This window comes from Sparus aurata, chromosome 18 (genome assembly GCF_900880675.1).
Source record: "Sparus aurata chromosome 18, fSpaAur1.1, whole genome shotgun sequence".
NCBI classification, from domain to species: domain Eukaryota; kingdom Metazoa; phylum Chordata; class Actinopteri; order Spariformes; family Sparidae; genus Sparus; species Sparus aurata.
Window position 1 is genome coordinate 33,152,216 of NC_044204.1, and position 26,609 is coordinate 33,178,824.

At 41.5% G+C, this 26,609-nt stretch overlaps 4 protein-coding genes across 4 annotated transcripts; 2 read left to right on the forward strand and 2 right to left on the reverse strand.

The window, feature by feature from the left end:
• Positions 1-4,551: 4,551 nt before the first annotated feature.
• On the reverse strand, positions 4,552-7,430 carry LOC115568721 (uncharacterized). Its single transcript, XM_030396280.1, has 6 exons — positions 7,386-7,430; positions 6,926-7,255; positions 6,451-6,807; positions 6,245-6,370; positions 5,355-5,413; positions 4,552-5,269 (listed from the first exon to the last, which is right to left on the reverse strand). The coding sequence occupies exons 1-6, from the start codon at positions 7,426-7,428 to the stop codon at positions 5,144-5,146; spliced, it is 1,041 nt and encodes a 346-aa protein (XP_030252140.1). The 5' UTR covers positions 7,429-7,430; the 3' UTR covers positions 4,552-5,143.
• A 6,925-nt stretch (positions 7,431-14,355) lies between these two features.
• LOC115568736 (uncharacterized) lies at positions 14,356-16,016 on the forward strand. The gene is made up of 5 exons (XM_030396298.1): positions 14,356-14,611; positions 14,743-15,090; positions 15,166-15,228; positions 15,512-15,602; positions 15,852-16,016. Exons 1-4 carry the CDS (start codon positions 14,422-14,424, stop codon positions 15,598-15,600), a joined length of 690 nt encoding a protein of 229 aa, XP_030252158.1. The 5' UTR covers positions 14,356-14,421; the 3' UTR covers positions 15,601-15,602; positions 15,852-16,016.
• A 2,354-nt stretch (positions 16,017-18,370) lies between these two features.
• On the forward strand, positions 18,371-21,196 carry LOC115568733 (uncharacterized). The gene is made up of 5 exons (XM_030396294.1): positions 18,371-19,125; positions 19,241-19,579; positions 19,661-20,008; positions 20,599-20,698; positions 20,989-21,196. The coding sequence occupies exons 1-4, from the start codon at positions 19,083-19,085 to the stop codon at positions 20,694-20,696; spliced, it is 828 nt and encodes a 275-aa protein (XP_030252154.1). The 5' UTR covers positions 18,371-19,082; the 3' UTR covers positions 20,697-20,698; positions 20,989-21,196.
• A 2,363-nt stretch (positions 21,197-23,559) lies between these two features.
• On the reverse strand, positions 23,560-26,573 carry LOC115568405 (zinc finger BED domain-containing protein 1-like). Its single transcript, XM_030395667.1, has 3 exons — positions 24,828-26,573; positions 24,617-24,710; positions 23,560-24,499 (listed from the first exon to the last, which is right to left on the reverse strand). Exons 1-3 carry the CDS (start codon positions 26,322-26,324, stop codon positions 24,132-24,134), a joined length of 1,959 nt encoding a protein of 652 aa, XP_030251527.1. The 5' UTR covers positions 26,325-26,573; the 3' UTR covers positions 23,560-24,131.
• Between the last annotated feature and the right edge of the window lie 36 nt (positions 26,574-26,609).

Consider the following 26,609-nt stretch of genomic DNA (forward strand, 5'->3'; position numbering starts at 1 on the left):
CCCAATCTATTTACTTTATTGTTGGACAGATTCTAATATTGAAGCTGTATAAATTGTACAGAACACAACTTTGTCTCCACCCTTGCAGCTCATAGAGCGTGGCCAAAGAGCACTTTGAAAACGAGCTGCCTCTTGCACCGCTTCCCCTCTCATATCTCTAACCTAACGACGTATCCTGTTGGTGGTCTCTTCTGAGTAAACCCCCTCAGAGGTTGGTCAAAGGCAGAGAAGTGGCCCGCCACAGCTTTTGTCTGCTGCATGTGGTTTTGCTTGTTGTTTTTCAAAGCACATTGCCTTCATAAAGTGTTATGAGACCAGGCAGAAAACCTAGATGTACCCAGATAAATAGTTTCCTTCCACAGTAAATACATTTGAAAGCACTAAAAAGATAAACATTAAAATCTCAATGTTTCGTATCGGCAGCTGAGGGATGTTGTAGTCGACAAACACTGCAGTCAGAAACTTGAAAGCTCTGCAGTCTGTCTGCCATCTCTCTGTCTTTCACTTGGAAATTAAGTATATTAAGCAGTATATAAAATACTCAATCTTTAAACGCTTACATTTTGACAGGCCCCTATTCCAACGCAGGTTACAGTGTGATTTTATACCATGAATGAATCTGTGAGATAAAATACCAAACGCTGAAGTCACTCAGTAACAGATGTACAGTGTGAAGCTCTCACTGCACTAAAGACCGACGCAGTAAAACCCGTTGGATTAATGAACACACTGTGTTATGGAGACATTGTTTCAGACTGCCAGCAGGCCAGTTAGTAGATACATTTTCATCTTTTTTTCCCATCTGCAGGATAGTTGACAGTTCAGATAGACAGGAAATGAGGGGTGAGAGAGGTGAAAACAAGGGGCACAGCAGCTAAACGGTATGTACCTTCAACACACAAGCCTGAAAATAACATCTTGAATCAGTGATGCTGTTTGTGGTCAGAGAGTCTAAACTAATAAGTGTGACAAACTGCACATAGGAAAAAGAAGTGAGCTGTTGATATTTAATTAGGGCTGTCAAAGTTAAAGCCCCTGTACGGAGTTTTTAACTGGATATGCAAAAGTCTCTGGTTTCTGCTGATGTGTCTCTGTTACCTACAACAGCAAATGAGCCCATCGGCGTGAAGATACGCTATTTCTAAGTAGTCTAATTCTATACCTCTGAAAGGCATTGGTCGGGTCGGACCACTGACGAAACGATTTACCGCAGTCAGACCGGAACTGACGACATTCAGGATACGGCATAGCTGTTTTGTTGCTACGCTAGCCAGTGCTATCCGAGCTAAAACTTTTGTCATGGCTGATAATGAGACAAAGAAAAGAAAATGAATTCGAACCGAAGACCAACGAAAGGCCAAGAGGGAATCCGATCGAGCTAGGGCTAAAACACGGATAAACATTGGCGATTCCTTCCAGAGATGGAGAGAGTTGCGGGGCTTGAAGGGAGGGTCGGATCCAGAATTCGCCCGATTCCTCCTAGACAGGTTTGTACATTTTATTTCATTTATGAAATGTATTGTGGGACGTAGTTTACAGCAATACATGAATTTATGTTGTTACAACAAAGCTGGCTAACGTTACCACTAGATTAGCTCTTGATACTACACTCGTAAAAACGACAACAAACGTCTTAGATCACGCATCCATTTCAGCTGTGTGTATCAGCCCAGCCGACCTGCAACGATGCATCGGTAATATCCTCTGTCATTATAAATGATTCAGTTTCTTACTTAGAACAAAACATCCATCACAATCACTGTGACTTTGCTGTAACGCTAGCTCTGTAGCACCGTGGGTAATATTTATAGCTGGGAAATTGCAGCGCAACAGCAGCATTACTTTGTTTCACCGGCAGCATATTATATTAAGTAGAAATACAAATAGACACATTACCTCGTCCATATGCACGCTGCAGATAGCTGCTAAAAAAAAAAAGTTTTCAAAGCAAGTCCCGTCGTCTTTCCAACGTTTCCAAAACAAATCTACACGCGCCGGCCAGACAAACGTCTTCACGACAGTGGGCGCTAGAGCTCATGGGAAATGCAGTCTTCATTCCGGCAAAACACTACCTCTTTCGTCCAGCGGGGCCGCCAAAATCAACACTAAATGAAAAGTCTGTACAGGGGCTTTAACACGTTAATAACTCGTTTGTGCAACATCCTCTTAACGCCGTAAATTTTTTTAATGGGTGATTAATGCTCGGTCTTAAAAAAAAAAGAAACGCACATTGTTTGATTTATGGCCGTCGATGGCACCTGTAGTCTTGATCCAGAGGGTGGCAGAAGAATAAGAAAGGGAATCAGAAGAAGAAGAAGCAGGGTTGGCGTTGGGGAAAAACACGGTGGACTGAAAAGCGAAAGTGAAAGGAAATGGAGAAAGGACTTATGAACGGCAAATTCACTTTCAAAACACTGCCAGATGGTTCGGTCGATAGGACAAAAGTTATCTGTACTTGCTGTCCACATGAAATTAGTTACCATTGAAGTACATTGAGTCTTAAATATCATTTGCAAGCCAAACACATGGCAAATACCGAGAGCCCACCGCCCCCCCCCCCCCCTCACCAAAAGCAGACATCACCATGTTTTGATCCCATTTAGGGTGAGGGGATATTTTTTGAGCCTTTTATTTTCCTGCATGACTCAAAGTGTTGAATTAACATTTTCATAAAGCAAGCATATGTGCCCTTTCTTATGTTGTTAAAAGTATTAAGAACATGAAAAATATACGTTAAGCTACATTAAGAACAGAAAAAAAAGTGCCAAAAAAATTGCGATTAATTTGCGATTAGTCGCAAGTTAATTATGGACAAAATGCGATTAAAAAAATTAATCGTTTGACAGCCCTAAAAGAAATACATTAAACTCTTCACTAAACATTGAACTCTTCCGATCATTGTATTTACCTTCTTATGCTGTTCGGGGTCTCCAGAGGGTCCAATGTATCAGTAAAGACACTGACATGTCACCGCGGTGAGGGGTGGCCTGTCCTGGGCTTTTTGTCTCGTGAATTTCCTGTTTTATTTTGAAAAGTAACTCTCCTCTCGTTTCAGGTAACTTGCTCTTCCTCATGTGTCAGCGGTCTGATGTCTTCCCTGATCCCTGATTGTTTCCACCTGTTTCCCATCACCCTCATGTGTCTTATGGTCCCTTTGTCCTGTGCCAGAGTATTTCGTTCATTCATGTACCTTCAGCGTTCGACCACAGTCCTCGCCTTGATTCATGCCCAGAGCACCCACGTCTGTATTCTTTGATTTCTTGTTTCCATTTAAGAAGAGTGATTTTTTGTTGTAACTTTTTTCAGCTCAGTTTGAAGCTTAGTTTAATTTTGTAGCCTTTTACTTCCCTCCGTTTGAGTGGTTTTTTGTTCATAGTTTTTTCAGCCTAGTTGTAGCGTAGTTTAAGTTTATAGCCCAAGCATTTTCCTCCTTTTGGAGCATTTTCTGTTAAATTTTCATAGTCTTTTCTCATAGAATAGAGTAGTGTCCGCCTCATTTCTTTGCCTCCTTTTGGAGTGATTTTCTGTTTATTCTTTTTTGTTTTGTGTTTTGTGTGTTATTTTCCTCGTCTTTGTCCTTTTCTGGATATTTGAGATTTGTCATAGCTTGATTGATTTGTCACTCTCGCTTAAGAGATAAGAGAACTTCAGAATAAAAGCCTGCCTGAACTGTTCTCAATTCTGCATCTGAGTCCTCCTTTTTAGTCCAGACCTGACAGGCAGTGATGTCCAGCTAAACAAAACATTTGTGTAAGGGGGTTTGTTCTAAATTATTTGAGCCTCCTTCCAGGTTTTTTTTTAAATTTTTGGTTAAGTCATCAAAAACATCTGGCCACTTCATCCTTCACTCAATCTTTAACTTTTTGATTTTTCATGTCCATTAATAAAATACATGCACATGTATCTGTACACTAGATTCTCTGTAGATTCTGCATGCACCAAGTTAACATTGCATTGTTATTACTACAACAACATGACAATGTACATGTTGATTGATTTTCATGAACATAAGAACAACATATGTATACATGTTTTGCTTATAACTGTTTTTTATTAATATTTTGATGGTGTATATCATATTTTTCTTTTCTATGGAGGTTCAGAACATGATGAGCTTTTACATGCATCCACTCAAATCTAGTGGTAACGGTTCAAGCTTGAGTATAGATTGATATCAGCTGACTGCAACGTGACTTCAAACTAGGAACAGTTTTGTCTTGTTGATGCTCTTTCACTCTTTACACACATAATAAATCCATTCAGTATAATTGTTTTGCACAGATGCATAGATGAGAATCTTCAAAGGAAGTTAACAGCTTTGAAACCACAGATGAAAGAGACAGAGGGCAGCTCATGTCACAGCTCTGCAGTATCAATCTTCACTCATGAAATGTAGGTTTAATTATTAAAGGCTTTCACCAAAAAATGTATTACTTTAATGTATTTTTGCACCATATTTGATTGTATTTACTGGAGTAACAGAACTCAAATTATTTCAGTGTTTGCACATTGAATAACATTTAAACACAAATTTTTAAATATAATGCACACAATACATTTTCGTTTATCCAATGTATTATATTATTTTAATGACTTGATGAAAAAAGCAAGCACAAAATCTAACAAAATCTGTGGAAATCATTTTTCAAGCTGGACCAATAACTTCTAAATGTGATAGAACCACATCAACACAACACAGAACCAAAGCTTGGTTGCAAGAAAGTAAAAACTAGTGAAAAATATTAATTTCTGAAAAAGACAGATTATTTGTTCTGCTAAATATACTTCTAGTATTAATATGATTACTGTAACAATCCAACAGCAACAATTTAATTGAATACATGTTGGCAAGTTTCCTTACAGTCTCTTGGATGTCCAGAACAAATTCAAACCCAATCCAGTGAAACAAGAACGACAAGTGAGGCTGAGAGTACAAATGCGAGAGGTCCAAACTTTAAAAAAATCATAACGTCAAAAGAATATGTAGTAGAGCTTTAAGAATTTGCAAGGTCCCATGAGTTTAATAGAAGATTCCACATGAATATCTTCAAGAAAGACCATGTCAAGAACTGGGTGGCAGTAGGTGGGGTGATATGGAATTACCCATGAGCATCAATAATCAATCAATCCAGTGCTGAGATTGTTAATCCATTACAAAAGTCCTGACATCACTGTAGATCGTCTCCTCTCTTGCACGTCTTCTTCCTGATTTTCCGGGTTTCCTCTGGGTAAAAGTTGCTGTAGAATAAACCAAAGCGTCCTCATTTCTCTGAAAAATAAGGAGAAATTACAGATGAGCGAACAGATTTCCACACACAGTGATCAGTCGTCTCACTCTGCTTCACATTCTTTACCTGCTGACTTTGCTGATCACCAATGGCCGTTGCAGTGTTAGTTTGCGGTGTGACAACAGCTGTATTATCAAAAAAAAACAGAAACAGCAGATGTTTTAAAGAAGTATAATACTGTAGGAAAACAGTTTAAAGTGAAACTCTCGCCAAAGCAACCAAGGCTTTATTTGCTATTGAATATGAGTCAAACCTTTGTGTAAAAGCATAATTACGATGAAAGAGGCACTTAAGATTCACTTAAGATTCACCGTAGTTTCGTTTTTGGGCAAGCTGATTTTCAATGGGGTGCAGGGGCACTTTTACGATAGCATCAAAATCACTATTTTTCACTAAGAAGGCTCGACATAACATGAAACTTTGCTCGTAGTGTCACCAGGGTCTCCTGTTTGTGTACACAGAGTTTACTAAAAAGAAGGTTTTTGAACTACTCACTGTTCGAGCAAAAAGTGTCAATCCCCCTAGTTCAACCTAGCAGGCAGGAGAGTAATGGTGGACCTCCCACCTGTTAGGTCGCACTCTGAGATCGACACATTTTGTCGGCCATGACGACGGCGCGCCAGAGGTGCTACTGCTAACTCAAGTTGTCCAAAAACCTTCTTTTTAGTAAACTCTGCGTACACAAACAATGTTCTCAATGCTCATATTCATGTTATGTCGAGCCTACTTAGTGTTTTAAAAATAGCAATTTTGATGCTATCGTAAAAGTGCCCCTGCAACCCATTGAAATTAGCTTGTCCAAAAATACAACTACGGTAAATCTTAAAAGTGCCTCTTTCGTAGTAATTATGCTTTCACACAAAGGTTTGACTCATATTCAATCGCAAATAAAGCCTTGGTTGCTTTTTGGCAAGAGTTTCACTTCAATAAATCAATAAATGCATAGTGTCTCTTACCATTACAACAATCACAAGACTTTTTCCTGAAGGCATACACGAGGACGCCTATCACGATTAGACTTACAGCCACAGCAGCACACAACAGAAGGACAGTTATATTGTCCGAGTCACACGTGCCGATCACTGAAACAAGAAGGTTAAGAAACAGTTATCGATAATTTACACTATCAGATGAGATGATGTTGATAAAATGATACAGATACCTTCAACGTCCAGTTTTGTTCCATTTCCAAACAGAATCTCTCCACATGTGGCCACAGCGCAGTTGTAAGTCCCGGCATCAGAGGAGCTGAAGTTCTTAGAGAAGCTGTAGACACATTTCTGTGGAGATCGAGCCTCGAGACTCGTCTCACATTTAGCACTACTGTTTCCATGAGAGTAAATAAAGCTGGGATTAGATTCTTCTGATCCGGCTCTGAACCAGAACACACTGTGTCCTCCTGGACACGGTTTGTTCTGAGAGTCAGAGAGGACTGAACACTGCAGAGTCACTGAGTCTCCTGGACGGACCGGATCAGACAGAGGGTCTTGAGTGATGGCGGTGACATCAGGTTCTGGTCCTGGGAAATAAAAATGAATAAATAAGTAAGTTAAGTTATAGGTAGTAATATTAAGTTATAAATGCAGTGCAGCACAAACCAGCTCTGAAAACAGTGGAATTTATTTTGCTGTATTTACCTTTAATTCTCAGAAATGTTCCTTTCAAGAATGTCATCTTGAACTTTGACACTGTTATACAGTAATAGATTGCAGTATCGCTCAACTGTGTTTCCAGAATATGCAAAATTAATTTTCCAGGCTCTAGTTTTGCAGTTATGTGATGAGTCTCAACATAATCCTCCAGATCGTAGGCCAGTGTTCCTGCTAAATCTTCAGGAAAGGTTCCAGGAACAAGTCTGATCCAATATAAGTATGTTTGACGCCAAGATTTCTGGCGGTCACATGTTAGAGTCACATTCTGTCCAACACCAACAGTCTTCGTCTCAAAGATGGGATCATCTGTGCATCCTGAAAATAAAATAAAACACAGCGGTGATTAACAACAGAGACACATGTGCCTCCTCTACATGACTTCAGGAAGATGATTATCTATCTATTTCAAAAACAGATCTTGAGTAAATGTGACATTAATACTTACCTCCAATTTCGAGCACGAGCAGTATGTGAACTATGATCAGCATCTTCTGGTTTACCAACGGAGACCAGAGTTGATTTGGGCTGTACTGTAAGATGAGTCACCTTAATGTAGCCAAATTAAAATGGGAGGAGACAATTTCAGGACAATCTGATTGGCTTTTCATTGTGTCGATGCTTCACTGTATTACCACAGCGGAAATATATCAACCAAAACTTTCCAACTCACGTACATGACACAACATCAGCAGTACACTTTTGCCCTCTCGCGTCTGGTTCTCACTGTGGGTTATTACAATGGGCTTTTTACAGTAAACACAACACACATTTTGTTTACAGCGTTTCTCCTGTGAAGAAATTAATTTCTCATATTCCTGTCCTGCTGAAATTTGATCTTGAAGTGAACTCATTCCTCACTAAATGCAACATTACCGCAGTTTAAGTGTGTTTAATGTCAGTATCTGTCCTCGGGAACTACATCATGATGAAGCGGTGGAAAAAAGTTGGTAACTAAAGACACATTTTAAGAATATTATGGTTACAAAATGATGACATGCGAACTTCTTCCGTGTACATGACGACACACAACTTCAAGCACTGGCACAGAATATGATTAGATTTCTGCATTAAAAGGGTCTGAAAACATCTACATATTTTTTACTGAATTTGTTGAGTTGTGTGCTTACATAATCCCAAATGTTTCCAACCATACAAAAACCCAGAGAATTCCATACGTTTACTCAAGCTGACAGTGCAGTTCATTTGGCAGTTAGACAAATGGCAGGAAGACAGTCGGTGAATGAGACTCACTGTAATCTAATGTCACTTAAATTTCAAAACATTACCTCATCTGTGTGTTTGATTTCAGGTCAATCTCTCGCTGAATGACTGCAGTTCTGTCTCTTCTTTGGCGCCTCTCCTCTCTGTAATGTTACGTTCATGAAGTAAAGTGAATTTCCCCTCCAGCTCCAGTTACTCGTCACTGGTACGCAAACACTCGTCAGTGGAGGTCAACTCAGATTGCTGCTGCAGTCAGGCTGATAAACAGGAGTGAAGATGAATTTACTTTCACTAAAAGTTAACCTCTGAGCTCTCCTTCTGAGTACAGTGTGACTCCAGGTGCTAATTCCTCCAGAAGCTCTGGCTCTGCCCAACTCTTGCAGAGTGTGGTGTCTGGGCTCTCTTCATCAAAGTATGTTGAGAAAAGAATTCTGCGGAGGCAAGGCTGGGTGGAATGGTAGAGCAATCTTTATTGAAACAGATCTCATGCCTGCGTCCGATCCAGAAGCGTACGCTTTTCTGGTATTCTCATATCTATGGCAAAAGCAAGGCCAAAATGCTTCGCCCTCTGCCCTATCAGAACTCCGAATAAGCCTTCGATCGTAGGAGATCTACCAAATGCCACCACCTTCTCTTCCTATGCAAGGGTTTTTAGAGTCCCTTTTCCAGCACACACCCATGCCTTCTAATTGGTAACTTTGGTAAATTATCCAATAGACTAAAAGAGGAGTTGACCTGTCTCCCTGCTGATCTCCCATAACTTATCTAACTTGGCTGCGGTCAACTTTAGGTCTTGTCCCCAAAATGACCTAAATGGGTTCCCTGGATCTATGGGAACATAAACATTTAGGCATCTCCCACCATTTGGTGTGCAGGTCAAACTCAGTTTAGTACTTTATGGCCTGCTAACTTTTAACACACCCCCAGATAAAAAACAACTCCAGGTCCCTTCGAGCTGTGAGCCCCACTTTGCCTACATTCCTTCACTCACATAAGGAGAAACAATTAGTCATCGTTAAATAAACTCAAAGATCAGAATGTGTTGCCATCCAGATACCTCAAGAGCTAGGTGGGTCTCAGCAGTGTGTGATTTAAATACAGTAAAAGGTCGCAGTTGCAATTCTGCTGTTATCTTTGGTGCATGAAGGTTGTCATAATATTCATGAACCAAAAGTGGCATCATTGTCTCCGGCTTCCTTCTAAATTTACAATAGTTAAAAGATGCAAAAAGAGATTCTCGAGAAAGATAGTGATTGTTTAGTTTCAGTTCTTGGTCCTCAACCTCTGACCTTTGTATTGGAGGGTCGGGCCAGCCAGCAGCTTTAAATCTTAGCTTCATTTATGGATCGGTATTAATGTCGGGGCTCCCTTTGATTGAGATACTGACATATATAGAGCAAAATTTAATGCAATCCTTAATACTTGGAATTTTGTGAACTTTCCTATTAAGTGTCATTGTACTGAGGTTGTTACAATGTTAGTTCTATAAATGACCTGCTTTGTTCACAATACCGCCATCTATTGGTCAAAACACATTTTTCTCTTCTACCTCGTTCATGTCATGTATTTGTTTTGTATTTGTACAAGAATTTCTTATGACGATTTAAAAATCCAACAAGTGTTCAGGTACCGATCGGAAAAATGATTCTCAATTGATCAACTGTGTGAATTAAATAAATAGCTTGCAACCTTGAATCAAAGAGGAGCCATCTTAAATAACACAGGAGTGGACGATTTCAAACACACCCTATCAGCAGTGTGGACCAGCCCACGCTACAGTCATCTGTAGGCAAACAGCAGGAAGAGTGAGGGAGGGCTGTTACACCACCCTTTAACTTCAGACCTTCTGTGTCGATCACTCAGAGACCATGGCAACAGCTTTTAAAAACAAAACTAGTCTTTGAATATGCAGCATCTAAAAGGAAACACTTAAATGCACTCCGGTAAAGCAACATCCCACAATTCATGAAACAATCAGACACTTGCAAAGAAGTTTCTTCATGCGAAATACTACAGACTTAATGTGCAGGATATGAACACAAGGTAAGTTAAAACTGAGAAATGGTTCACATGCATTTTAAGTCGCCGCTGACAAACAAATGCTTGGTGGAACGTTCAGTGTAGTCGTGGTCGGCTGCCACAAATAAGGTGTGATTTTAACTTCCTGTCATTGTCACCATTTTAGTTTAAAGAAGCGGGGGGCTCATGAAGTCTTTTTCTTTCTTGCAAAGCAGGTGTTACATAAACTGTTTCATAATAATATGCATGACCTGGTCAGTAGTACAGTACTTTATGGTCACTGAGTTATTTCAGTGCACCTGCTGAGAGGCAGAGATGCGCAACACATTCAGTGGTCACATCTCTGTGCAGGTTTTAACAAAACAATGTGTAAAATATAACTTACTGCGAGACAATGTGCACTGACACACTACAAACACTGCTCAGGAATGACCTGACACACATGACGAGGAGCCCCGATGAAGACTACAAGCTGAAAAACATCTGTCTAATAATAAAGTTGATGCACTTCTACTAATTCTACTAAAGTGTTGGTGGAGCTTGTGACTTTTAAATACTTTTCCCCTTCTTCATGCACACTGAAAGTCAGTAAAGTTGAGCCAGAAACCCTCACTCTCTGCTTTTAAAGAGCTCAAGGCATCAACAAGGCCTCCAATGATCACTTTACAAGTAAACATTTGTGAGAAGTGCAGGGACAAGTCCGATCCACGGAGGCCACTGAGGTCTGTGGTGTTAGTGTTGTGACATTGTGCTCGGTGCACTGACAGTGAATCATGCAGTTCAAAGAACACACGAAGAGGCGACTGATCTTTGGTCAGTATGTTCTCAGAGACGCACACTGCGCCTGCAGGGTGGATGGAAACAGTCCACACACACCATCAGCGAGTGTGGTTAACTTGGTTGACTCAAGAGTCATCTCCTCTGGTTTCCTTTGCAGTGTGATGCACAGTGCATGTAGCAAAACCATTAATGCAATATGTTACAAAAACTGTGATCTGATAAAAAATAAAATTCTCATGTCAGATTTTGAGACCGTGTCGCAGTGCCTGTTCAAAACCTGCTGCTCAGTTCAGATTATTTGGTGATATGAGGGGTTTGCAGATTCAGTCTTAAGCCTCCTGAAGTGCCCACAGACTCACTGCAGCTGCCCTGATAACATCATTTATATTTCCAAATTGCAATCTGGATGATAACATTCGTACTTTCCAAGCGCTGGACCACAGCAGCCAATGAGAGCGGCCTCCTGGAGCAGCTGAGGTGTGCAGTGGTGCCTCAGTCTGCAGAGCCATGAAGCCAAAGCACTGAAACCACACCAGCTGCTGCACAGAGCAGCATCTGCAGTTATCAAAATAGTGTATATTTAGTGTATTATCAATATAATCAATAAGACTATTAATAACTCATTTCAAACGTGTCACGTAACTAAACTGCAACAAACAGGGCCAGTACAATGGTGGGTGGAAAGTTGAGCGTGGTTGTGGGCGGGCTGCTGAATCAGAGGTGTGATTTTAACTTCCTGTCATTGTCTGTTAGTCCGAAGAAGCGCAAAGTGAAGGCAAAGCAGGCGGGGTTAATGTAAGGGGGAGAGCAATGCTGAGGCGACCAAAGAGCCAAACCTTAAGGTAAATAAAGTTTCAAATATATTTTACAATTGTTTGAATGCATTCAGAGTCCTAAATATATTAAAATCCCAGTGTCACTTGGAACCTGCAGTCCAGTGTGAGTGGAGCAGAGAAAAGGTGGCGGCTCGTCGGTCTCTCTCTCGATGCCGCCTCGCACACCACTGCCCCTTGTTCCACACGTCCTCTGTCCACAGCTCTGCCTTCTTTTCTCATCTCTCGTTCTGTCAGTCACCTCATATTTAACCTTTAGCCCAGGTGGTTGGTCCCACCCATCAAACCACAGCACTGGTACCGTGCAGACACAAACCAAGTTGCAACAATAAAAGCATGCAATACAACAAACAAACTCATGCAATTAAAAACACAGCACACAACACATGAAATACTTAAAAACAGTCACTTCTGCCCTTTGACAGTCACTTGTCTTGGCACCAAAAACATATATGCGCCAAATTATACAGATGATGGTTCTTCAGATATGTGAATACCATACAGAAGGTGATGTCTTTCTTCAAAGGTAGGTTATACTATATTTTAAACCCAATCTATTTACTTTATTGTTGGACAGATGTCTAGTATTGAAGCTGTATAAATTGTACAGAACACAGCTTTGTCTCCACCCTTGCAGCTCACAGAGCGTGGCCAAAGAGCACTTTGAAAACGAGCTGCCTCTTGCACTGCTTCCCCTCTCGTACCTCTAACCTAACTACGTATCCTGTTGATGGTCGGGTCTCTTCTGAGTAAACCCCCTCAGAGGTTGGTCAAAGGCAGAGAAGTGGCCCGCCACAGCTTTTGTCTGCTGCATGTGGTTTTGCTTGTTGTTTTTCAAAGCACATTGCCTTTACAAAGTGTTATGAGACCAGGCAGACAACATAGATGTACCCAGATAAATAGTTTCCTTCCACAGTAAATATTTGAAAGTACTAAGAAAATAAACATTCAAATCTCCCTGTTTCATATCTGCAGCTGAGGGATGTTGCATTCGACAAACACCGCAGTCAGACATGTAAAAGCTCTGCAGTCTGTCTGCCATCTCTCTGTCTTTCGCTTGGAAATTAAGTAGACTTTTTTAAGCATAATAAAAAATACTCAATCTTTAAACTCTAACATTTTGCAAGCCCCTATTCCAACGCAGGTTACAGTGTGATTTTACACCATGAAAAAATCTGACATAAAATACCAAACGCTGAAGTCACTCAGTAACAGATGTACAGTGTGAAGCTCTCACTGCACTAAAGACCGACGCAGTAAAACCCATTTGATTAATGAACACACTGTGTTATGGAGACATTGTTTCAGACTGCCAGCAGACAATTTAGCAGATGCATTTTCATCTTTTTTTCCCATTTGTAGAATAGTTGACACTTCAGGTAGACAGGAAATGAGGGGTGAGAGAGGCCGGAACATGGGGCACAGTAGCTAAACGGCATGCACCTTCAACACTCGGCCACCAAGAAGCCTGAAAATAACATCTTGAATCAGTGATGCTGGTTGTGGTCAGAGAGTCTAAACTGATAAGTGTGACAAACTGCACATAGGAAAAAGAAGTGAGCTGTTGATATTCAACACATTAACATAAACTAAGAGTTGCAAAAAGTGATTAGTAATCCCATTAACCTTATTCCCGGATAGACAATTGATTCCAAACAATTCTACAGCCCAAGGTCACATTCATTGCTGGCATTTGAACTCAGAGCCACAGAGAAAAGGAGTCCAGGAGTCCCAGAGGCCGGCGGCTGACACTGAAGTCCTCCTGAGGATGGCTCAGAGGCTGGGAACCACTGTTTGATGTCAGCTGGACCGTCGACTAAGAACCAGAGTCTGATGCCGACCTTTTGAATCATGATGTCGCGATGCTGAGGGATTAGTAGTCTGTCAACCATCTTCCCAACTCTAGGTAATGTGTTCCGGTGGGGTTTTTAATCTAGACCCACAAGACAGAGATCAACAGAAAACAACCTGACTGCCAAAGTAGCACCATGACACACTGAGTGCAAACACGTCTCCTCTTTCTCCCTGCAGCTGTATTAAATATGTGGAGTTTGGTCTGAAACACTTTGACAACATCACTGAGACAGCAAGCTCACAAAAGGCCGTTTACAGACCAAACCTAAAAAAGCTGAAAAACATTTGTCTAATTATAAAGTTGATGCACTTCTACTAATTCTACTAAAGTGTTGGTGGAGCTTGTGACCTCTAAATACTTTTCCCCTTCTTCATGCACTCTGGAAGTCAGTAAAGTTGAGCCAGAAACCCTCACTCTCTGCTTTTAAAGAGCTCAAGGCATCAACAAGGCCTCCAATGATCACTTTACAAGTAAACATTTGTGAGAAGTGCAGGGACAAGTCCGATCCACGGAGGCCACTGAGGTCTGTGGTGTTAGTGTTGTGACATTGTGCTCGGTGCACTGACAGTGAATCATGCAGTTCAGAGAACACACGAAGAGGCTCAGTGACACACTGAGTGCAAACACGTCTCCTCTTTCTCCCTGCAGCTGTATTGAATATGTGGAGTTTGGTCTGAAACACTTTGACAACATTACTGAGACTGAGCTCACAAAAGGCCGTTTACAGACCAAACCTGAAAAAGCTGAATCTGAATTTCATTTAAGGGCACGCGATGATGCGTTTGGTCAATCTTAGGCTGTGTGAAAGTGTTTCAGCCTATCAGAGCGTCTTCTACTCTGCAAACCTTCATCGTCTTGTGACTACGTCCCTCAGTTGGGTAGAGCTCGTTGCTTGTGCAATAGAGGGTGGCTGCACCACAATGATCGGAGGACTGGCTGCTTTGATTGTTCTCACTTCTGTGTGTAAGTGTGCCACTTGTCTTCTAAATATAGTTTGTTTAGAACAACTGCGCAGGAAGTTGTGCAAAAGAGTGTTTTCTGTTTTACCTCCTTCAATCGTTTTTTGTAACTTTGTTCTTTTTTTTTTTCTTCAGCTCTGATTCAAACCGCAGACGTTCCTCTTCAGATCCCTCAGACCGAGGCAAAACTCAGTGAGGATTTGACTCTGACATGTCAAGCGTCCGGGGACAAAGTCGGGTTGTTTTTCTGGTACAAGATGAAGTTTGGATATATGGTCGAAACCATCGCGGAAGGAGCTGTTCATAAAGAAATAACACTCCAGGGACAATTTAACAACTCGAGATTCAGCATCACAAAAGCGGGTTCTCTGTTTCATCTGAACATAAAAAATGTGAACGAAGACGATGAAGGAGCGTACTTCTGTCAGTCAGGAGCAGCGTACTCAATGAAATTTAAAAGTGGCATAATTCTGGCTGTGAATGGTAAAGTATCTTACTTTCATTGTTTTCTTTGCTTTGTCTGCATCAGTGTCTAAACAATCTATCGGTTGATTCCAGATCCTAAAAAGCAGCAGAAATCAGAGACGGTCCAGCTGGCCGAAGACACTACAGTTGAGAAAAGTACGTGTTTACAGTCGTATTAAAATACATTTTCATGTTTTGTTTAATTTATATTTGAGATTTCTGACACAGACCATTTGAAATGCTTTAAATTAAAATATGCTCATTAAAATAATTCCTCAGAAAAATCACTTGCTTAAAATTTAATAAACTAAACAACGGATTCTGCAGAATGCAGCCAGATATATTTAGTGTCAAGCTCCCTAAATGTCATGTAAGAGGCTAAAAGTGAAGCAGGAGAAGAGAGTTTAACGTCTGCTGATGTTTTCTTTTTTAATTTCAGGACAAGAACCGTTTATTGTAATCATCCTCGGGACATTGTTGGGGCTCTGCGTGATTGTGATCGGCATCCTTATTTGCTCAAGAGACTGAAGGTGAGTTTAGTAACACTGAAAACATGCAGCACATTAAATGTAACTGTGTTTTTTGATCATTCACAGAAAACCCTGCATTTCTGCTCGCTTTGACTTGTCAACACTCACCACACTCTCCCTGTAGTTGGATGTGAATGTTGTTTATGTGTCTGAGCTGGTTTGTCTGAAGAGTTTCTGAACGTTCTTAGTTCAAGTGCGCCCTTTAAGTCCGTGTTTGCTTCTAAACTAAATGTAAACCATTGTTCTCAGGACGGTGGCACAGTGGCGGGGAACTACCGGATGATTCGACAACAGAAACGTGAGAGAAAAAATGAGACAGCGGCAGAAAAGATCAGACTTCTGTTTGTGTGAAATAAACTGTCAAGAAGCACCTCAACATGTATCGCATTAATAAAAAGTGTTCATTTGACTGACTTCACGAGAGATTAGTTGTTTCTATGAAAATAAACACAAACGTCTTTGGCCGACACAGAGAAGGGCATGATGGGTAATGGTTACTGTGGCTCGAAGAAGCTATTAATGAATCTGATGTGCACAATAGTGATGATTCACAACTCGATTTGACATAAAATAAATTATTTAAGACTCGACTTGGACATGAAGTTAGAGACTTGTAACTTCACTTGACTTGAGACATGCTTTCTTCATTTTCAGGTCAAACACAAACACATCGCTAGACTTATGAGTGACTCGAGTCTCAGAGCCTGTCCACACCAGCCCCGGTAATTTTGCAGTCGTGAAGTTATGTTCCCGGTTTTACTGTTCTGTCTACATGCAATCGTGCTTTTGGAACACTGAAACCGTGGTCATTTAAACCGGAGTCCAGGGTGAGGTTCTCGGCCAATTTGTGTTTCAGTGTTTTGCGTGTGGATATGACAACCACGATTATTTCCATTGCTTACGTCAGAGCTGAGCGCCTTTGTAAATTAAGCAATATTACCCTCGAGGGTGTGCTTTAACGTCATTTGTCTCTCAAATGGCGTTAAAGCACCCTCGAGGGTAATATTGCGATTATACAACTAATACCAACAAAAATAAAATGTATAATCAAAATATATCCATGTTGATGGACATTTTGCTCTCAAATTTTAAAGGTTTTTGCGAGTGTGCATTTCCATGGAAACACATGGGGTCTGACTAATAACTAAACGAAATCAGTCACATCAGTAGACTCATATGTGTAATGGAACGTAGTTTACCACTCCAGCAAATAATCCAACCCTTACCCCCAATTTCCACTGGATACATCTCCGCTGCGTTGCGTCTCCGCCACGCCAGCGGAGCAAATACGTTTCACTTTAGTCAATGTGTCAATCTCCACCAGGTCCGCTGCGCTGTGTATCCACTCCGTCCCAGCTCCGGCAATCCAGCGCCCTCCGGCACAGATACGCAGGACTCCTATATCTGGCGGATGCCGGAGTGCAACGCAGCAATTCAGCTGAATTTAGCACCGAGCAGACAGGAAGTCAAGCGCTAAAATAACAAACAGCATCCGGTTACCTTTCAAAATAAAACACTAGGTGTTGACACCAGTACATAAATCTCAAAAAAAGAGACAAACACAAGCTTTTCTGCTAATCCCTCGGTCGGGAACACTTCGTGTCATTGATTTTAATAACACAGACCTATAACTGCGGTCGTGAGTGATCATGTGATTATCGCAGGAACTCCTCTGCCCCGTGAGCCAGCTGTCTACCCTACTGCGCCGCAGCGGACTCAAACCGCAACCGGTGAGGATTGCCGGACGGTGGACGGCGGAGCAAAACCGGATCGGAGCTGCAACGCACCGGACACGTATCCAGTGGAAATTAGGGGTTAGTAATGACCTAGCAACAGAAAGGATTTTCTAGTCCCAGATGATGAACTCTGAGCTGACGTTAATGTTGCAATCTCGGAATTTCCCGAACTAAATCAATACTGCACAGATAAACAGAAAATGCTTCTTTTTATCGCCCAAGTTATAACAAAGATGTTGATTTTTTTTTCTTTTATATTTTTTATAAAACGTTTTCACCGCGGTCACAATAGTGTCTCCCACACTGAAGGGAAAATAAATAATAGCCGGGGCGTTTATTTGTTTCAATCACTTAACGGACCAGGCGTTTATTTGGGACCAGGCGGCAATTTGGGACAGGTATTTAATTCCTTCCTCTCAAAAATCCGGGATGAAAATGTCACAAACTTCTCCAGCTTCTCGGTGAATTCTCCGGCATCCTGCTGGGCAATAGTTGTCTTCTGCAGGGGAAGTTGTTGCTGCGGAGGAAACGATTCAGCCGACCAGCGCTCACAGATAATTCCTCATCTCTGCTGTCACTCACGGTGGCGGACATTTGTTTCGCCATCGCCCTGATCATTTTGCGGGACACTCTCTCGTGGCGTGCCCGCTTGCTGATAACTCATTCCCGCATGTTTATCTCAGGCTCCTCGCTAGCCTTGTTCCTCCCTCCAGTAGGCAGCCTGGCCCTGTTGCTGTCCTCCTCGGACAGCTCTGTTTTATTTTATCGCCAATCTCTCACTCTCTTGGGGTCGACAGAGAAACGTCTAGTGGCTGCTTCCCTCGACTTTTCCTCTGCATATTTTACGGCAGAAAGTTTGAATTTCAAGCCATACTTTTTTTTTTTTTGCTCCAGCTCTAAGACTTACAATGTTGCCATGGAGATGAATACAATGTTGCCACAGACTTGGCGGAGTAATATTTGGAGTAATGAGTCAGGCGTGCTGTCATGCTGATTTGAGCACGGTCTAAATCTCTTGTTGACCAATCAGATTGCTTCGTCGGAACTACTTGTTGTATAATTTTGCACGCGCAACAATTTAAACACAGAGAGTAACGACAGTGGTTAGAAGTTGTTATCTAGCTAGAGCAAACATTTGCTTGATAGGCTAAAATGGACGTGACAAAGTTGTTTATTGGCTTGCTCTCAGCTGTGTTCGGCTGTCATGTCCATCTGCTCAACCTAATGCAACAACGGCGGCACCTGGATGAGCAACTAAGGAGACTGCTCATCTTGCTAGCAACCGTTTTACCTTACATCGCCACCTATTGCTGTGGCATATGTATTACACGTATATTGCATCACTTGGTGACGGATCTTACGGTTGTGTGTGTACGAAGTTATTCTCACTTATTTTTATTACACCACTCATTTGGACGCGGAAATTTATTTAACAAAACCTCGGTTGCAAAATAACCTGGTCTGGTGTGGACAGGGCCTCAGTCACGTTGATTCCTCTGCACATCTCTGCAATACAAAAAAAGTTGCACCTTTCACTTGTGCAGAAATAATCTGTGGTGAGATTTGCTTCATCTGAATTTCATTAGGGGCAGATGTGACCATTGGGTTGGTGAATTGAAGTCTATGTGAAAGTATTTCAGCGAATCAGAATGACTTCTGCTTTGTACAACATGTTTGTCTTGTGGCTACGCCTTGAGTTAGCGCGAGGAGCATCAGTTGTGCAAGAGAAGGCGGCTGAACCACAATGATCGGACGACTGGCTGCTTTGATTCTGCTCTGTACTCTGTGTAAGTCTGCACCTACCTGACTACTGTAAGATGATAGTTTGTGTCAGGTAAATGAAAGGTATTTTTGTTAGTTTCGTCTTTTTAACTCTGATATTGTCTTTTCTTTTCTCTGTAGCTCACAGCGTAGACGTTCCTCCTCAGATCCCTCTGACTGTGGCTGAACTCGGTGATAATCTGACTCTTACATATCCAGTTCCTGGGAGTGAATCTTCACTGTTTTACTGGTATAAGATGAAGTTTGGATATATGCTCCAAACTGTTGCAGCAGGAAGTTCATACAAAGTCTCACTTGAAGGACAATTTGTGAACTCAAGATTCACAATCACCAAAGATGATTCTCTGTATTTTCTTCACATCACAAATGTGAGCAAAGACGATGAAGCAACATACTTCTGTCAGTCAGGAGCAGCCTACGTAATGAGATTCACACAGGGAACAGTTCTGGTTGTGAATGGTAGGTATACTCATTCTATTGTCTTTGTTCAACATCTAAACAGTCCATTAATTAATTCCTGGCTTTTTGTGAATCACGCAGATCCTAAAAACCATCAGAAATCTATCTCTGTGGAACAAAGTCCGGTGACAGCGTCGGTCGAGCCGGGTGCCTTGATTAATCTCCAGTGTTCACTTCTCTCCAAGAAGAAAGAGAACAGAGTCCAGTGTCCAGGTGAACACAGTGTGTACTGGTTCAGAGCGGGATCAGAAAGATCTCATCCAAGCATCATTTACCCTCACAGAAACAGCAGCTGTAACCGAGAGGACAGGAGCTGCGTCTACAGTCTGTCCAAAACTATTCAGAGCAGCGCTGTTAATGGGACCTACTACTGTGCTGTGGTCACATGTGGAGAGATCCTGTTTGGTGAAGGAACCAAAGTGGAGATAAGTACGTTTAAAATTTTAATTTCCTGTTTTGAATTGCCCAAGTTGTGCTGTTTTGAGTCCACTCATGTGGTGGTTGTAATTCCCCTTAAAATGTGTTTGATGGAGAGGTGGAGTACATGCAGGTTAAATGCACTGGATTGTCTTTTATATAAAATGAAACAGATAAACTGCGAGTCCACAGCCGTGCTAGCAGCTCTGTCAGGCTGTACAGTGACGCTTTCAGCTGAATGCTTCAGCTAAATGTAGCGTGAATCTTATACCGCTGAGTTGTTGTTGTTCCGAGAAGCATCATTTCAACTTATGAAACAGCAACAACCTGTCATGGTGGAATGGTATATAAAACTCTCCCTCAAGAATCTTGGGTTCAAATCCTGTTTGGAGCAAACTATCAAACTGGTCACTTTTTATTTCTACACGATGTTCACTCAATGTTTTCTGTCGCTGTTGTATCAGGTTTAGGGAACAAAAATAATCGGTTTATTCCCACTTTTTTGTACATCTTACAAAGCAGCAGAAACCAGAGTCGTATATATAACCTATATAATAAAATGTATGAATGAATAAATGTATTTTTATATATTTGTTTTGCAGCTCAATCAGGACAAGAGCCGATTGTTGTCATCATCCTCGGGATACTGTTGGGTCTCTGCATGATTGTAATCGGCGTCCTTGTTTTCTCAAGAGACTGAAGGTGAGTTTAGTAACACTGAAAAGATGCAGTATATGTATTTGTAGTTTTGTTCCAGTACAAGGCTCCATGACATCACATAAAACCTCACAGTGATCATCATTTGTGCTTGTCTTGACTCATTTCACTGATCAGAACACACCATAGGATATCGATGTCTTGGCTATGTTTCAGTATATATCCAGCACTCTAAATTTGACCGTAGTTTTAAAACTTAAACAATTTAAAACACATAAATCTGAGATGCGTTCTGATAAACCTCTCACGTCCTAAATCTAAACCACTGTTTTTAGGCTGGCAGTGAACTGTTGGATGTCTCGACGATGCAAATGAAGACGAGGAGGAAAATAAAAAGAGGCGACGGCAGCAATGACAAGACTTCAGTTTGGGTGAAATCCAGTGACTGTCCAGAGAAAAAGTTCAGCTTTTTGTTGTATGTAGAACAACATCTCAACTTGTATTGCATAAATAAAGACGATTCTTTTAATCAACTTAACGAGAGATTAGGTGCATTGTTCAGTTTTTCTTAAAGCATCCACACAAAGAAGGTCGACACAGACAGACGTATTATAAAGGTTCCAGTTTGAGAGCTTGTAGATGCACAATGCTTCTTGAGGACGGGTCGCGGAGCAATGCAAGGTGCCTCAGCCAATGAGAGCAGACGCTGAGGGAGTCATGGAGGAGAACCAGAACAGCACCGGAGCAGCTGCTAGACAGAACCTGTAGTTTGGTGAGCAGAAAGATAGACGATATTCCTCCAAAACTTCAAGATTATTGATTACGAGATGGAAAGAGGTCCGAGACACGACTTGTTTTATGATGGATGCTCATGCTGCCGGCTCCTCATGTGACACCGATCACGTAAAGGCAAAAGAAAGACATGTGGTGAATAAATCTACACATACGTATAAACCATGCTTGATACAGTAAATAAGCACAGAGGCAGGTACACTGGTTAAACTCTATGAAGCCTGTTGCTGCTCTTCCGTCTTGGCAGCCTCACCTCACTGCATTTCCTGTTGCGCCCTGTCATCAGGCCTCTTCTGAGTACAAAGCTGCAGTGGTTGGCCGAAGGCAGGTATCTGAGCTTGTGGTTTTGCATGTTGTTTTCCAGAAACAAATGCAAATAGCCCTTTTTCTGACGATTTCTGAGACAAGAAAGACAAAGTGGTCGGCCCAGTCCGTCTCTTATTGTTCAAACAATCCAGAAAGAAAGTCAGAGCGCGCTTAAAACAGAAAAAAGCTTCCTGGTTCTTTGATATGATTCATCTGCTGTTGGGGGAAATTGTGGTGGACGCAAAAATACAAACGCCTGTTCTCTCTCTCTGTCCTTCCTGTGCCTCATATGTTGCCATCATTGTGAAAACTGTTTATTATCTCAACTCCTAATATTTCTAAAGCCACACACGTTCTCCCAACTTTAGAATTAACAAACAGTACTGCTGTGTTACCTGCGAATTTGTCCCAAGGGGGATCAATAAAGGAACATCTTATCTTGTTTTAGGACGCTGTGTTAAAGAGATATGGTGTCTATCCAGAAATACAGAGGAAACGTTCTCAGGGAAATTGTTCCAGTTATTCAAACGCTACCTGAGGGATCGGGACCAGTGAAAACATGCCTCTTCCTGTTTGGGTTGCAAATTGCGACACACTGCCTTTGTGCACTAATTAACATTTCTGCAAACCACAGATACATCAGAGTTCGTTCCATATTGACACACGAAATGTGTCATATCACGTTCATTACATGTTTATTAAATGACTAGTGTCGAAACTAACCTTTAAGATATTTCTGACGAGGGGCCGCGGCCTGTCAACATTTTTAAGCGGGATGACTTTGGCTCTCCAGCTGTGTTTGTGGCAGGAAGCAGGTGTTTTTTAGGGAGATTTCAGGACATTTGTAAGCCACGTTTGTAGCGACCAAAAGAGCTAAAACCGTGATTTTCTTTCCTCTATCCACATGTTTCTGTGCCTAAACTGAAATAAAGGAACGTGCGGCTTAAACTTATATGTGTTTTTGCAGAAACGTACGTAGCTATAGCACGATACAGAGACTAATCAGATCCAACATGGACTCTTTCAGAAGAGGCTTTATTGATTATGAGGTTTTAAACAAGCTTGTGCACATGGTTGGAATCTAAGTCCACTACAGCTACAAGCTACAGACGCACATGACACATGCTGCTCTTGAGAAAGACACAAATAAACACTCAGACCACAAAGACAGCAAACTCACTGCCTGAACTTTAACCACAATTAACTTCTCACATAAACAAAACTCATTCTGAATATTAAGAGGTACATCAACGACAATAAACATTATATGTGCATGTGAGCGTTGTTTAAATTGGATGATGGATTTGCTAAATTAAGGAGGAAGTGAAGTTTCTGTGCTTCAGCCAATCACGATGATTTCCACTTGGTAGACTTTGATGCTTGTGGCGTTACATCTCCCATTTGCGTGAGCAGTAGGGATGTATATCTCCACCACTGAGGCCGATTCGATACGCATCTCGATATGCTGCCATCGATACGATACATTTATGATACACTGAAGCTCCCTGTCAATACGATGCGATACGATTCACTCCTGTTCAAGATACGATGCGATTCAAAAATGATTTGATAACGATATGACTAAATTATAAAAGGATTCGGTTCGATATGATGTGATCATTCGATACAGTTAGTTGCAGTACGAGAGAGTATTAGCCCATATCAGGTTTCTTACCTCAATAGCACAATTCTGCTTTACTCTATGTATCAATTTGAGGGATGTATTTAATATTTGGTAGTTTTTTTATGGAGCAAACCAAGAAATAATATTTAAAAAAAGACATGATTCAGTATGTACAGACAGCATTCAATTTTATTTATAATAAGCACTCCTTACTCCTAATTATGTTCGCTGTCTCTATAATTATACAAAATGTATAAAACTTCACAGTTGAACAGTTTCAGAAAGCACAGTATTAACAATGTGCATAGTGCAAATAATATGACCAGCAACACATACTACTGTCTGCCAGACTGATGCTGTGCTTGACAATGTTTCAGTTAGTTGACTGAATAGTGAACATAAATGGCTCTAATTCCATTTTACAAAGAATGAAAATCAAAGTACAATGTCTTACAGACTCAAGTGTAAAACTAAAACTATAACTGGCAGCCATTAACAGCTGCTGTAAACAATACTCTCACCAAAGTGCTCAAATAGAGGTATTTCTTTCCAAAGTGCAATGTTCATTGTATTCCTGTGTACAAGGAGGAAAACTATTGGTGTAATTTCTATGAGAAATTGAACATGTAAATAAAATAACATTTCCCAACAAGTCTTTCTTAACTGCTCACAATGTAAGCAAAAAACATCAACTACTGGCAATCAAACAATACTGTAAGTGCCATTTACTGCCAACACCCCACATCACTGCATGATTTATCTCATATGGCTTAGTTTCAGGTTTTTCTTTAGAAATATTAACTGGTCTACATGTTCTGGGAGTAGCAGACTGCGCTGAGCAGTCACTATGTCACCAGCAGTACTGAACACTCGTTCAGAGGGAACACTTGTTGCCGGGATGGAAAGGTAGGTTCTGGCCAATTTGGACAGAAGAGGGAGATCCACCTGGTCTTTCCACCACTGCAACACATCACCATGCAAATCTAAACAATCCCTCCCCCTGTACTTGGCAGTTTCCTCCTTAGCTCTTTCTCTTGAACTCTTCTTCTGTGCTGTTGGAGTGGAGAAACCTCCAAACATCAGGTCCAATGCTGACTTCTTCATGGGAGGCTCTGGGTCATCATCTACGTTAGAGAAGAGAAGAGAAGAACAATGTTATACAATTTTACAAAAATAATATCATATCAATTTCCAAAACAAACTATTACAGATTGTAGTCTTAGGTTTCAATCAAAACAAACCTTTTTCTTCTTCTTCCTCCTCTTCTCTGTGGGAGCTCTGTTCATCCTCTGGGTTGGTTGCGTGTCTCTCATTCATCCTGCCATCTTCGTCTGCCTGAGAATAATGAGCAGATATAAGCCATTACATTTTTTTCAACTAAATCAGATAAAAACAACAGTTTTAAGGCAGCATAAATATAGGAGTGAGAATATACTTAATGAACATAATTACCATATTCTCCACTTCGGCTGTTATCCCCAGGTATACGGTGTTCCTAATATGGTCATCATTAAGGAATTCCAGTGCCTTGAAGCGGGGATCGAGCGCTGAGGCTTTCCAGAGGAAGTCTTGAATGTATGTGTAACGGGTGCTGAAGTCCTGTCTAAACCTATCCTTCATCTCAGAGATGACTAGCAGGTCACTGTCATCACAGTCAAAATGCTCCTGTAGTTTTGCCAGTGTTGGAGCGATTATAGAAATAGTGGGGTTTTTTTCTTCACTGAGACACTTGGTTGCTGTTTTCAGGGGTGTGAGCAGCTTGATGACCTCTGGCATCAGGGTAATGTCCTCTTCAGTGAGGCTGGGCAGGCTCTCTCCTCGACCCCTTGACTTCATCTTCCTTGTTGTCAAAGTCACAGCAGCCTGTTGCTCCCACAAACGCTCCATCATGTCCAAGGAACTGTTCCACCTTGTGGAGACATCATGAACCAACTTGTGGTGTTTTAGTTTCAACTGGGCTTGCACCTCATGCAGAGCCTCACAAGCTTTGGGGCTTTTGTGAAAAAATGTTACAAGTTTTCTTATTTTAACCAGGAGTGCTGAAACAGTTTCAACCTTGAGAGCTTTTTGGGAGGACAGATTTAGAGTGTGAGCGATGCATCTGATGTGAGGCTCCATCTCTGCACTTGCCCCAGCGAGTAGCATGTTCCTTGCATTGTCAGTGACCAAAGCAGGCTTCTTATCACTAAGTTTCCATTCACAGCAAACATCACATAGAAAAGCTGACAGATTTTGTCCTGTGTGGGCCTCATTAAATGCTCTAGTTTGCAGAACATGGTTTTTCATATTCCAATCATTGTCAATATGATGGGCTGTGACTGTGATATATGACTGAGTGGCACAGGACATCCAGCCATCCATAGTGATAGCAACTCGTTGGGCATTACTCAGGGATTCCACTACCTCTGTTTTCACTTTGTTGTACAGAGCAGGGATTTGTGTGTCGGTAAAGAACGCCCTTTGTGGTATTTTATACCTTGGGTCTAAAATGTGGACCAGTTGTTTGAATCCCTCATTCTCTACGACGCTGTATGGCTGAATATCTTTGCAGATAAAGTAGGCTATGGCATCAGTTATGGCCTTGGAGCGGGCAGAGTTAGCTGCCAGAGGTGTGTTTTGTCCAAAGAAACTAGCGATAGACCTACTGCTCGTGTCACCAGCTTTGATACCGCTCGGTGTGGCTCGTGCTTCGGTAGCATCCGATGGTGAGGAGGGGGGAGCAGCCGCAGAGGTATCCACACCGTGCCGTCTTTTCATGTGCGTCGCCAGGTTCGTCGTGCTGCTGACGTACTTGATAGCCGCACGGCATTGTTTGCAAATTGCGTGTGTCTTGTCAAGTTGACCTCCTCGCTTGAAAAACCCGAAATACTGCCACACGTTTGATTTGTGTGTCTTTTTTGGTGCATTAAATATCTCATCGCTGCTCACATCGTTCTCGTTTGCCTCCATATTTGTTGTGTACCACACCTGTTTGCGTCAGTGCCCGAGGACGCGATGGTGCATTCAGGTTGCCTCGGAAAATAGGATAAGACAGGGAATAGATACTTCAACATGAAATAATCGATTTAACAATGGTATTTACCGGTGCAGTCAGACTAGAAGAGATGCACCGCAAATTCACCGTAAATTATATCCGACGCACCTTGAATCTCCCGGTGCAGTCGCATCACAAATGTTTGTATCGGACCACCGATATGATTCGGTGAATCTCAACATCCCTAGTGAGCAGACATG